This window comes from Pan paniscus, chromosome 14, assembly GCF_029289425.2.
Source record: "Pan paniscus chromosome 14, NHGRI_mPanPan1-v2.0_pri, whole genome shotgun sequence".
Lineage (NCBI taxonomy): Eukaryota > Metazoa > Chordata > Mammalia > Primates > Hominidae > Pan > Pan paniscus.
The window spans coordinates 50,721,434-50,734,619 of NC_073263.2; the positions used below are offsets into that span (position 1 = coordinate 50,721,434).

Consider the following 13,186-nt stretch of genomic DNA (forward strand, 5'->3'; position numbering starts at 1 on the left):
GAACATACATATATATGATTAACTTGGACATATAACATATAATTATATATGTATATAATTTTAAATATAGAAACATACTATCCAGTGTCTGTCATGTGTATATGAAGTATCATAAGTTTTTACCATTTGTAATATTGTCATTTTTTTCTAATTGTCTTATTTAAAGTTTATCACATTTTTAAATGAGAGGGGTGTTGACATGGCACTGAAAGAAGGCAGAGATGGGAAAGATACCTTTTTTGTAAAACTCAATAAAAATTTATATCCAACTAGTCAGAGAAATCTCTACTTCCGTGTTTTTGTTTTCTGTCTCTTCATTCCTCCTGAAGAGTGTGAATAAATAGGTTTTTCAAGTTCTCCTCATAAAGATTAAGTGACTTAATCATAAAGATTAAGGACTATGAGTGATGGGTTATGGAGAATTCTGAAATATCTTGCTTACTGGTAGATTTTAATAGCTTTTCAATTGTAAAGAGAATGAAGAGATCAGAAGAACTTAAGATAGGGCAAGAGAAGCAGAAGGAGGCAGGAAGACTAAGGGGATCTTCAGGGGCAGAGATGGGAAAGGAAGCACCCAGTTGGGCCAGACCCTCCCGGAAATACCCTCACTCAGGCACATGTTCCAAAGGCTGTTGTTCATGGTTGTTCTCTGTTCTACCTCCAATGAAGATGAGCTGTCCATCTTCTCATCCTTCTCATCTGGCCTGGCTGCAAATATTATGTAGATGGTTAGCTAGATACCTAGTTTTGTAAATGCAAGTAATTAACATGAACTAGAATTTGTTCTAAATCTGAATTTCAGTACCAAGATTATCAAAAATAGTGTGTGTCAATAAATTTGGTATTTGTTTTTAAGATTAAAGCAAATTGAAATTAACTTTGAAAGATTTTTGCTTTCCTTTTTGATAAGTTACCATAGACCTTGAGATAAGTAGTTCTATTCTGTGGTGTTGTCACAAACCAGGCTAGGACTGGGCAACACTGTTTCCAAGAATAGATTTTATCAATCTATATCCATGTCCACATACTCAGTTCTTTGTTTTCTCTTTAATATGTGTGGATTTTTCTCTATTAGGTTATATTACTTATTTTTATTATGAAAGTAGTATATGCTCATTGTAGAAGACTAGGAAAATAAAAAAGAACATGTATTATCTCACAACTCATAGATACCACAATTAACATGTTGCTGTATTTTCTGCCACTAAAAGTTCTTTAAAAAATATTTTAAATAATTTAACACAATATTCCAACCCATAGGCCTAACTTATTTAACCATTCCCATGTTGTTGGACACCTGGATTGCTTCTAAGTTTTTACAGTTATAAGAAGCCTTTTTATGAATGTCCTTAAACATAAATTCAGGATTACTTGTTTTTACTTTGTCTGCCCAAATTAATAGGTTTTAGTGGTTTGACGTCTTTCAAAAAATGCCTCATTTTAAACATTTTTTTGGTAATTTCTCATGTAGCTTCCTACCCTTTCTAAGTCTTCTCTCTTTCTTGGTGCTAGCCTAAACCATCCCGTTCGTTTAAGTGGCCAACCATTTCTAGATGTCCTCCCTTTCCAGGGACTTTTAATACATGGTAAAATGTTTGTCCTGTATCTCATCCCCGCTCAAGGCTCGTGATGTTAACTAGTTAATCTGATGAGTGAACTGATGCTTATGGAAGAGGCTCCCGGGTAATCCATATTTGTGTGTCCTGAGATGGTGCCCTAGCAGGGCCTTTTGGTTAAGTCATTAGTGGTTCTGATAGAGATTCTAGCCAGCTGAGAAAAGAAGGGCTGTGCTATAAGATACCGATTACTCTCCATTTTTATTTTCTGCTGCCCCAATATTCTATGTAATATCTGAGAATCTTCAGGCTTCCCTATTTATTCCTGAATGGTTGAGATGAAATACAGTAATCAGAGGAGATATATGATATGATATAAAATGATATGATGAAGGTAATAGTTTATGATATAACAACATTAAAAGGCAAGGTAATCTTGGTCATATTTTCTTTTTCTTTTCTTTTTTTCTTTTTTTTTTTTTTTTTTTTTTGTAAGACGGAGTCTCGCTCTGTCTTCCAGGCTGGAGTGCAGTGGCGCAATCTCGGCTCACTGCAAGCTCCACCTCCCGGGTTCTCGCCATTCTCCTGCCTCAGCCTCTCGAGTAGCTGGGACTACAGGCACCGGCCACCACGCCCAGCTAATTTTTTTGTATTTTTAGTAGAGACGGGGTTTCACCTTGTTAGCCAGGATGGTCTCTATCTGACCTCGTGATCCACCTGCCTCAGCCTCCCAAAGTGCTGGGATTACAGGCGTGAGCCACTGTGCATGGCCTATCTTGGTCATATTTTCATTCTTTAATACCTAGGCCTTTTCTAGCTATTATAAGATTCTCTAGGACCTGGAAATAGAATGCAATGCGATGTTAATTCCATAGTACTGGGCATGGGTTCTAATTCTATTGCCCCCTGTAGTTAGGGTGTAACCTGAGACAAGTCACTCCAATCCTCTGGTCTTCCACTTACTTCCAATTAAAATGAATGTAAAGAATCTTCAACTTCTCTAAGAGTATTGATTCGGATCCCAGAAGTTATATCATTCAGGATCACTCAGTGTGGCGTTATTAGGGCTTTGTTAATTTGAACATGCTAACTTCTTTTTCTTCTATTTTTTTAATTTTTTTTCAAGATGGAGGCTTGCTCTGTCACCCAGGCTGAAGTGCAGTGTCACCATCTCAGCTCACTGCAACCTCCACCTCCCAGGTTCAAGCAATTCTCTTACCTCAGCCTCCCAAGTAGCTAGGACTACAGGCGCGTGCCACCACGCCCAGCTAATTTTTGTATTTTTATTAAAGACAGAGTTTCACCATGTTGGCCAGGTTGGTCTCAAACTCCTTAACTCAGGTAATCCACCTACCTTGGCCTCCCAAAGTGCTGGGATTACAGGTGTGACCCACTATGCCCAGCCATTTTTCTTCTTTTTAAGAAGTTGTTTTGATATTTAAAATCAATGTGCTGGAATGCTATGTATTAAATCCTCTTTAAACAAGTAAAATGTTTGTGCACTCTTACAGTGGCAGCTGAATCCATCAGGAGCTTATGGTCTTGAACAAAATGAGCCTGAAAGGAGAGAAAGTAAGTATTTATGTATTGAGGTGAACTTTGTTGCTGAGGAGAAAGGATATACAGTGAATTTTAATGATCAGGTGATGAAAATTGTTGTGTTAATAGATGGAGCATATTATTTTTGAAGGTTAGATTTTTGCCATTCAATTTGTTCATAAATATTTGTGGGTCTACCATATGCTAGGTGCTATGGAAAGTGCCGATTAATAATTACTCCTATAGAATCTACAGGTTAATACAAATAATTATGCACAAATTGACTTTATAAATTAAATGCATATGAAACAGTAAACAGCAATGCTCTTCTATAACAAAACAAAAGCTTATTGGGGAGTGAGAAAGGAAAAATATGTATAATTAGTACAGATGGATTGGGACCAAATGATGAGGATATATACATTCTTCTAGAGTAAAGCCACATTTGCCCAGATTGGAAATGTTCTGGTAACTTGAATAATCTGATTAACTAAGAATCATCACAGCTACCATAATGAATTACTAGTCTTTAAAACTTTATTATTTGTATACTACTACAGATATTTTGAATGTAATATAATCTTTGAGAAGTCTTACAATTCTTTAGGCACATAATTTTAGATATGAGTGCTATATAATATTATTCTAAAATAGTAACTACAGGCCAGGCGTGGTCGCTCACGCCTATAATCCCAGCACTTTGGGAGGCCAAGGCAGGGGGATCAGTTGAAATCAGGAGTTCGAGATCAGCTTGGCCAACACGGTGAAACCTCGTCTCCACTAAAAATACAAAAAATAGCCAGGTATCATGGCACATGCCTGTAATCCCAGCTACTTGGGAGTTTGAGGCAGGAGAATCACTTGAATCCAGGAGGTGGAGTTTGCAGTGAGCCGAGATAGCGCCACTGCACTCCAGCCTGGGCGACAGGGCAAAACTCTGTCTCTAAAAATAAAAATAAAACAGTAACTATATTATTGAATTATTTGGATTTGAAGTAAATGGAAGTTTTCTGTAAGTTTTCTTGATAATAACAATTTTTTAACCTTGAAAAATCAAGAAATATAAAGGTCTTAGAATAATTTATCTGTGAATATATTGATTTTCAGTGTTCTGAATTAGCTTTATTTGATTCAAATAGAAAATGTATTGTTTGCAATTTGGAAAAAAGTACATATCCACTGCATCTTTCTTTATAAAAATTTATTAGCAAAAAAGGCCGTATCTATCTATCTATCTATCTATCTATCTATCTATCTATCTATCTGTCGGTCTGTCTCTCTATCTATACATCTGATTAAATAATGTATACTCAATGACTGTGTTTGAAGGGGCCAATGAATAATTTCCTATGTTAGGGAAAGGATACAAAAAGCATGAATCATAAAAAGGTTAATTTATCTATGCTACAATGAAGAATATCTGTTCATTAAAATATATTACTAGGCCAGGTGCAGTGGCTCACGCCTGTAATCCCAGCGCTTTGGAAGGCTGAGGTGGGTGAATTGCTTGAGCCCAGGAGTTCGAAACCAGGCTAGGCAACATGGCAAAACCCTCTCTCTACAAAAAATACAAAAATTAGCCAATTGTGGTGGCACATGCCTGTGGTCCCAGCTACTCAGGAGGCTGAGGTGGAAGGATCTCTTGAGCATGAAGAGGTTGAGGCTGCAGTGATCCATGCTTGTACCACTCTACTCCAACCTTGGCAACAGAGTGAGACCCTGCCTTAAAAAAAAAAAAAAGATATCACTACAAGAGTGCAAAGGCAAGCCATGGAATATGAGAAGATACTTGCCACTTATCATCAACAAAGGGCTTGTATCTAGGATTTATTATTCCTAGATTACTAAGGAAAAGGAAGACATGCTGTGGTTAAAGCCCCAAGATTGGAAGGAGGGGACAAAAGGAAGGCTTCTGGTTTGCTGGCAATGTTTTATTTATTGACCCAGATGATGGTTACATATGTTTGCTTTGTGACAGTTCAACTGAACAGTTAAGTTTATGTTTATGCATTTTTGAACAAGTGTTTTATCTCAGTAAGCAATACCCCATTTCCTTTTTAATTATATGATAGTTTTACTGATATGTAATTCATCTATCATAAATTTGCTCTTTAGTAGATTCATGAAGTTGTACAGGCATCACTACAACATAATTTCAGAACATTTTCATTATCTGAGAAAGAAGTCTCATGCCCATTTGCAGTCACTCCCCATTCTTCACTCCCCCTAGCCCTAGGCAACCACTCTTTCAGTTTTTATGGATTAGTCTATTCTGGCCATTTCATATAAATGGAATCATACAGTATGTAATTCCTTTCCAATTTTTGATTCAGTTGAGAAATAGACACCAGAATCAACAGATGAAAGTTACAACACCAGCTTTGTTGTTAGACTGGGGCTTGACCTTTGGGTAAATTAGTCTGTCTAACTCAGAGGGGGACTTGCTGCTGGATACTCTCTCAGTGCCAGTAGCAGGGACAAACAGAGAAGGAAGGCAGGCAGTGTGACTGACAACTCTCAAGTGCCCTTCCACTCCATACAAATGGAACCCAGGTAACCCATAACAAGCATTCTTTTTAAAGAGTCATGGAGCTTTCAAGAAAATAAGAGAAATATTCTCCTAAGAACAAAATAGAGATAAGAAGGCATTTTGCTAGAATCTGAGGAGCAATAGTAAGCGAACACAATAGCCAGAGCTATCCTGGGGACAAATGTCCATATAAGCTGGGATCTGAGAGCAGGTCTGGGTCTGCTGCAAGGTGAGTGAACTGAACTTAGTTCACCCAATCAACACATGAAAAGACAATTAAACTTATTAGTAGTCAGAGAAATGCAAATTAACATTGCACGGAAGTAGCTTTTTTTTTTTTTTTTATGACGGAGTCTCACTCTGTCGCCCAGTCTGGAGTGCAGTGGCGTGATCCCGGCTCACTGCAACCTCCACCTCCCAGGTTCAAGAGATTCTCCTGCCTCAGCCTCCCAAGTATCTGGGATTACAGGCATGCACCACCATGCCCAGCTAATTTTGTATTTTTAGTAGAGACGAGGTTTCACCACGTTGGCTAGGCTAGTCTCGAACTCTGGACCTCAGGTGATCTGCCCGCCTTGGCCTCCGAAAGTGCTGGGATTACCGGCATGAGCCACCACGCCTGGCCTGAAATAGCATTTTTTATAAGTGTATGCCCTAGAGAAACTCTTGCATATTGTATAAGAGTCAGAGAGACAAATAATTTGTTGCTATATTGTTTTTAAAAGCAAAAACTGGAAATAACACAAATGTTTGTTTTGGGTGGTTAGATAAAAATATTATGGTGTATTCCCACAATGGACTACTATATAGCAGTGAAAACAAATGAACTAGCGCTACATTCTTCAACATGGATGAATCTTAGAAATATAAATGTTGAATTTAACAAAGCAAACTACAGAATTATGATACCATTTCTGTATAAAGTTCAAAAAGACATACCATATATTGGTTAAATGTGGTAGGCCAGGCATGGTGCTCACACCTATAATCCCAGCATATTGGGAGACTGAAGCGGGCCAATTGCTTGAGCCCAGGAGTTCAAGACCAGCCTGGGCATCACAGCAAAACTCCATCTCTACAAAAGATGCAAAAAATTAGTTTGGCATGGTGGCCTGTGCCTGTAGTCCCAGCTACCGCAGAGGCTGACATAGGAGGATCACCTGAGCCCGGGAGGTTGAGGATGCAGTGAGCTGAGATCACACCACTGCACTCCAGCCTGGGTAACAGACTGAGACAGACCCTGTCTCAAAAAATATATAAATAAATAAATAAATAAAATATACTTTAATATATAGTATATACAGTAAAGTTATTGTTAAGAAGCAATCGATTGATAAACACGAAAATCAAGATAGGAGTTGCCTCTGAGTGGGGTGAAAGGGGATGGGACGAGAGAGGGAGCGCACGAGAATTGGTAATGTTCTAGTTGTTGGATTCGGCAGTATGTTTTGTTTTTTTTCCATCTCCCCCCAACACACATAATGTAGTTTTATTCAGTTTTAAACAAACTGTAACTCTTTTGGGGCAGTAAGTTCATGAGTGTTCATTTTATTGTTAGCTTTAGAACTCCCATCTGTATTATGTATATATTATTATATATTACATAATACATTATATATATAGAGAGAGAATGTTTCAAATATTACATGATACGATGAGAACGAGAAAGAGAGAGGGGTGGCTTTCCAGATCTACCTCTGGAAGGCAAGTCTGAGCCCTGGCCCAGGTGTCCTTAGGACAAGGAAACAGCAGGGCAGAACATACAGGCTCAGGGCAGGAAATCCCTCAAAAGATGGGAAGAAAGGGGCAGAAAGAAGCTTTTGCAGATGATAGATATGTTCATTGTCTTGACTGTGGGGATAGTTTCATGAATGTGTACTTATGTCAGAAATCATGAAACTGGACTAAGCAAAATGGCTCCCTCCTGTGATCCCATCATTTTGGGAGGCTGTGGTGGGAGGATTGCTTGAGGCCAAGAGTTCAAGACCAGTTTGGGTAACAGACTGAGAACCCCATCTCTACAAATATTACAAATTAAAAAGTAAATTAAAAAAATTCATCAAGCTATACACTTTAAATATGTTTAGTTTATTGCATACTTTAAACATGTATCATTTATTGTACAAATAAAGCTATTAAACACAAAAGCCAGGAAGAGGTTGAAGCCATACTCTTTTCCCAGCCTGCCCAGTCAGATAAGTCCGTCTTCCTTCCAGTCCCCAGATTCTCCCTACCCCACACACAGTCCCCTTCTCCCTTAGGAGGTACATTTTGTTTCCTCCAGTCTAGTAATAAGACTTCCCCCCACCAAAAACATAAAACAAAAAGTTTTATGAATTACTTGCCGTACACTGTTGAGTGAATTCAGTTTTTGGTTTTTTTTTTTTTTTTTTTTGAGACAGGGTCTCGCTGTGTCACCCAGGCTGGAATGCAGTGGCACAGTCATGGCTCACTGCAGACTTGGCCTCTCTGGGCTCAAACAGTCCTCCCACCTCAGGCTCCTGAGTAGCTGGGATTACAGGTGTGCGCCACAACACCTGTTTAAAAAAAAAAATTTTTTTTTGTAGAGATGGGGTCTCCCTATGCTGCCCAAGCTGGTCTTGAACTCTTGGGATCAAATTATCCTCCCTCCTCAGCCTCCAAAAGTGTTAAAATTACAGACATGAGCCATTGCACCCGGCCAATGTGAATCCAGTTTTTAAAAGCCAGATTCTGTATTGCCTGAGAGTAAGTTATCTAGATTGGATTCTTTACAATTGAGAATTTGAAGATAAAATAAAGTGAAAGTTCCTTTAACTTAAGCATTGTTTTGCTCTTATACCGTGTAAGGCTGAAACAAGTCATGGGTTTGAAATGAAGCTGTCCTGACCTAGCGTTATTCTCAATGCTAGATGGTGTGTTAAGACCTGTCCCACAGAAGGAAGAGCAGCACCAGGACAAGAAGCTGCGCCTCGGAATCCACTAAGAAGGCCTGTCTACACTGCAGGGGAACCTCAAGAACTTTTCATTGCACTTCTAAAATTCAGCCTTGTTCATTCAGAAAATAAGGATGGATTTTGTGAATAATTGAAAAGATTTTTTAAGGAAGCTAATTTATTTCTAGGATACAAATGGTGTTAATAAGAATATTTGTCTTTTAGATTTATGTGTGGGTTTTCCATAATGTAGTAGTGTGTTATTTTATTACACGAAATGAGGGAGCAATAACTTAAACCAATGTAATCACCAACAGGGACTGATTTCTATTTATCTTGACTTTATATTAGCCAATTTGAAAGGGTCTGCTTCACAAGAGGTCGTGCCTCTGCAGGGAATCACACACCTTTTGAGAAATATTAATTCTTTTGAATTACAAGAGTGACAGTTAGTAAACTGCTCCAGGGAAATAAGTGTCATCTTTTAAGAGTCAGTGTATAGCAAACCAAAAGATCACATTTATACCCAAAGCTTTCTAGTAATCAGAATTTACTTAATTAGAATTGACTCATAAAAATAAAGTTAGTGGACTTGGTCTCCATTTTTAAAGTATATTTTGTAAATGTTAATTCTGTGGTCCTGTTTATCACAGACTTTGGGTAGCAATAGGAAGAGAGTGTTATTCTGAGACAGTGTCGCTGCTTGATATCACTGACTCTTGAAATCACTAACAGTGAACCTCAAATTTGGTTATGATGTTAACAGAGAAGAAATATTTGAGTCTGGAATATTGAAACTAGCTTTCCTAGAATTCCATTAATAAATGCTGCTCCCCCATATAGTCTTCCCTTCTGTATAATTAACATAGGTTGTCTCATGGCTTTGATCTTCAAAAGGAAGAGCCTTTTAAAAACATTTGCCAACCTCAAGAATAAATACTGAAAGTCTTGAAAGTATGGTCATTTCAGCTATTCCAGATTGCTGTCTGTGATTTCTCACATTTTTATTTGCTGAGAAACATTCAGAAAATTATTCCAAAAATGAAGGTACATTTTCTGTTCTCTCCTAGGTTAGAGAGGGGTGGCCTGGGGTGCTTCATGAGAAATGTCTCCCTGGATCTGCGGTGGTCAGGTTTGCCTCTGCTTTTGTTCCCTGCCTTTCCACCACATCACACGGCCTCACTGGGCTTCCTACCAGTTTCTCAGAATTACACGCACGACCATCCAAACATTGGCTCCATGCCAGGGCTGTGACTGCAGCCTGTGTAGGACCATGGGGAGTTCAGAGTCATCATACAAGGCAGCCAAGAACTGCCATAAACACTACACAGATGGAGGGCATGGGATAGGACAGGAGAGGAGGTGATGTACACTTAGAGGTAACTAAGGCTAGTTTGAAAACCATGAATTAAGATATTCTTATCAGTATAAAAACACTGAGATTGCTTACCTCCCAAATTGCTTTATTATATTAACTCTCATGCTTCAGCTCTTGGATTTGTTGTTTCTAACTAACATGTCATGTACACCAAACATTTTATAAATCAATCAGTAAATATTTTGTAAGACCCAAAATCCTGGCATATTGCCAGGTCTGTGGATTTGCCTGTTGGGTGTTGGGATGGGATATCAGAGGAAGAAGCATACAAGTGGGAAAAACTGTGATTAGAAAGGGAAAAATAGGCATTTCCACAGTACTATTAAGAGAGGCATGATAATGCCATTTTTTTTCTTCTGTACAACTGGTCAGATTTCAATAAATAATCATTGATGGTTTACTGTGTAGCCTCAGAAGGTGAAGTCTATGAGGGCAGGGAGGTGTGTGTGTGTGTGTGTGTGTGTCTGTGTGTACTTTTTAACTGCTGAACCCCAGTGTCTAGAACAGTACCTGGCACACAGTAGGCATTCCATAAATATTTGTTGATTGATTGAATGACTGCTAAACACTGCTAGACTGCGGGGATGAGATGTGTGAGAAATGCGTCCTGATCTTAAGACACTCACAGTCAAGTGGAAGATACAAGCATGGAATCAAGTAATTAAGAAAAATGATTCTCAGGCCAGGTGCCGTGGCTCACACCTGTAATCCCAGCACTTTGGGAGGCTGAGTGGGGTAGATCACTTGAGGTCAGGAGTTCAAGACCAGCCTGGTCAACATGGTAAAACCCCGTCTCTACTAAAAATACAAAAAAAAAAAAAAAAAAAGCTAGGCATGGTATTGCATGCCTGTAATCCCAGCTATTTGGGAGACTGAAGCAGGAGAATCACATGAACCCAGGAGGCAGAGGTTGCAGTGAGCTGAGATCATGCCACTGCACTCCAGCCTGGACAACAGAGCGAGACTTTTAGTCTAAAAGAAAAGAAAAGAAAAAAATGTCTCTGGACCAGCAGACTATTTGTTAGAAGTGCATATTCTTAGGGTGCTCCCTAGGCTTACTGAATTAGAACCTCTCAGGGTGGGCCCAGCAAGCTGGGGTTTCATGACCTTGCGGGTGATTCTGGTGACCTTTAAGGCTGAGAACTGCCATTGTGGATGTAACTGTAGGAACAGTGGGGGCACACGAGGATTTACTAGCACTCTGGGGAGTCATGGAAAGGACCCTGTAGAGGCAGAGGTGATGAGGTGGGGCCTGAGGGGATCCAGGGGTTTGCCAGGCAAACAGTGGGAATGAGACAAATTTCTGGGAAAAAGTGATGGAGACAGACTGCTGAGCCACCCCAGGAGCCCGCCTGGGTTTGGAGAAGCTCTGTGGGGCACTTTTGACCCAGATCTGTAAATTCCCAGTCTTCATCCCTTAGCCTGAGAAATCAGAACTTACACTTAAACAAAAAATACAATGTCTTTCTAAATTTCAAAGAATGGGAGGATGATGGTAAGTTCATAATTTGTAAAAAAAAAAAAAAAAAAAATAGCTCTGCTATTTGTTTACTGCCTAAGTGGCCACAGAATATGCTACTGTGAGGGGAGCTAAGTGTAAGCATTTGCCTGGCTTCCTTCATCCCAGTCATGCAGAACATACGCAGGTGTGTGTATTTTCATTGTATTGCTGCTGAAGCTTTTTCTTTCCTTTTTCCTTTTTCAAGACAGGGTCTCACTCTGTTGCCCAGGCTGGAGTGCAGTGGTGCCTTCATAGCTCACTGCAGCCTTGATTGTTTTCTGTGCTCAAGTGGTCCTCCCCACCTCAGCCTCCCAAGTAGCTGGGACTACAGGCACGTGCCACCACGCCTGGCTAGTTTATTTTTTATTTATTTTTTGTAGAGACAGGGGTCTTGCTATGTTGCCCAGGCTGGTCTTGAACTCCTGGCCTCAAGCAATCCTCCTGCCTCTGCCTCCCAAAGTGCTGTGATTACAGGCATGAGCCACCGTGCCTGGCCAAGTTAGCTTTATTTCTGGGTCAATGAATGGTACCAACACTCTATAAACATGAACTCTATCTTTAGTGACACTATGATACATAAATGAGCTTATTGCCCCTGAATGTCTATATCTAAACCCACGTAACACTTGGGAAGGAGAAAGAAAGAAGTGAGCCCATCTTGGGACAGGAGCTCCTTTGGTGAGTGTAGCACAAAGTGATTTGTTAGGGAAAGCACATGTCTTTCCAGAAGGACATGAGCCAGAACTTTCCTGGAATACTTCCCACCACCCATGATTCTCAGAAATTGGGGTCCAGGCCAGGATGAACGAGAAAGAAACCACAGTTCATCCCAGTGCTGACACCCATACCCAGAGAGGCCCGGGCCGGGGATGTATCCCAAGGACAAAAGGTGGAGGGAGGAGGCTGGGGGGAGTTCACTTCCTGTGGAGTGAATGGAAACAGCCTGGCTCTGCCTAATGTGCATGAGGGGCTGGGGGTGGCTTGAACAGCTTGAAGTACCTTGTGTAGTGTGTGCGCACATTCACAATGTTAGAAAAAAACAAAAACAAGAGCTAAGCGAGAAGTCTGAAATACTGTGGTGTATGATGCTGTTGAGTTGCAAGAAACGGAAGCTCGTGAGCCGGGAGGCTTCTGTGTGGCAGATCCTAACTCCTGACCAACTTTGTTTCACCCATGGTGATAACCAGCAGAGGTTCTCCAGGTTGTTTATTTTTGAACATGCTACAATTCATTAACAAATATTTGCCAGGGCTTAGCTTACCATGAGCCAGGCACTGTGAGGAGTGCAGTTACAGTGGTGAGGAAAACCAGACACAAACCCTGCCCTCGTGGAGCTTATCGTCTAGTTGGGGAGATGGACATACATCAAGTATTCATGAAAATGAATGAAAGGTACACAGAAAAGAACTGGCCTCCCAACAAATACAGGCACATGTTTTTTCAGTTCTTCCACTTCACAGAGATCTGGTACTATTATAATGGCACCATGGGCTGCACTTAGTGGACCCAGAAAGTTCTACTGGTTTGGGTTTTTTTAAAGATATCCTACACGCTTAAGCAGGGAATCTTTTGGAAACCTCTGGAAGGAGAGAACAATCATATTAAACATGCAAATAGGGCTGGGCACGATGGCGCACACCAGTAATCCCAGCACTTTGGGAGGCTGAGGCAGGTGGATCATGAGGTCAGGGGTTTGAGACCAGCCTGGCCAAGATGGTAAAACCCTGTCTCTACTAAAAATACAAAAAAAAAAAAGAAAGAAAGAAA

General features: G+C 40.1%; 1 protein-coding gene across 1 annotated transcript in view; it reads left to right on the forward strand.

The window, feature by feature from the left end:
- The window catches only part of CDADC1 (cytidine and dCMP deaminase domain containing 1), a 48,209-nt gene extending 35,023 nt beyond the window's left edge, over nucleotides 1-13,186 (forward strand). The window contains exons 9-10 of the mRNA XM_003809824.5: nucleotides 3,068-3,128; nucleotides 8,517-13,186. Coding sequence (XP_003809872.1) covers nucleotides 3,068-3,128; nucleotides 8,517-8,590 — 135 coding nt within the window. The 3' untranslated portion in view covers nucleotides 8,591-13,186. The remainder of the gene's footprint in view (nucleotides 1-3,067; nucleotides 3,129-8,516) is intronic.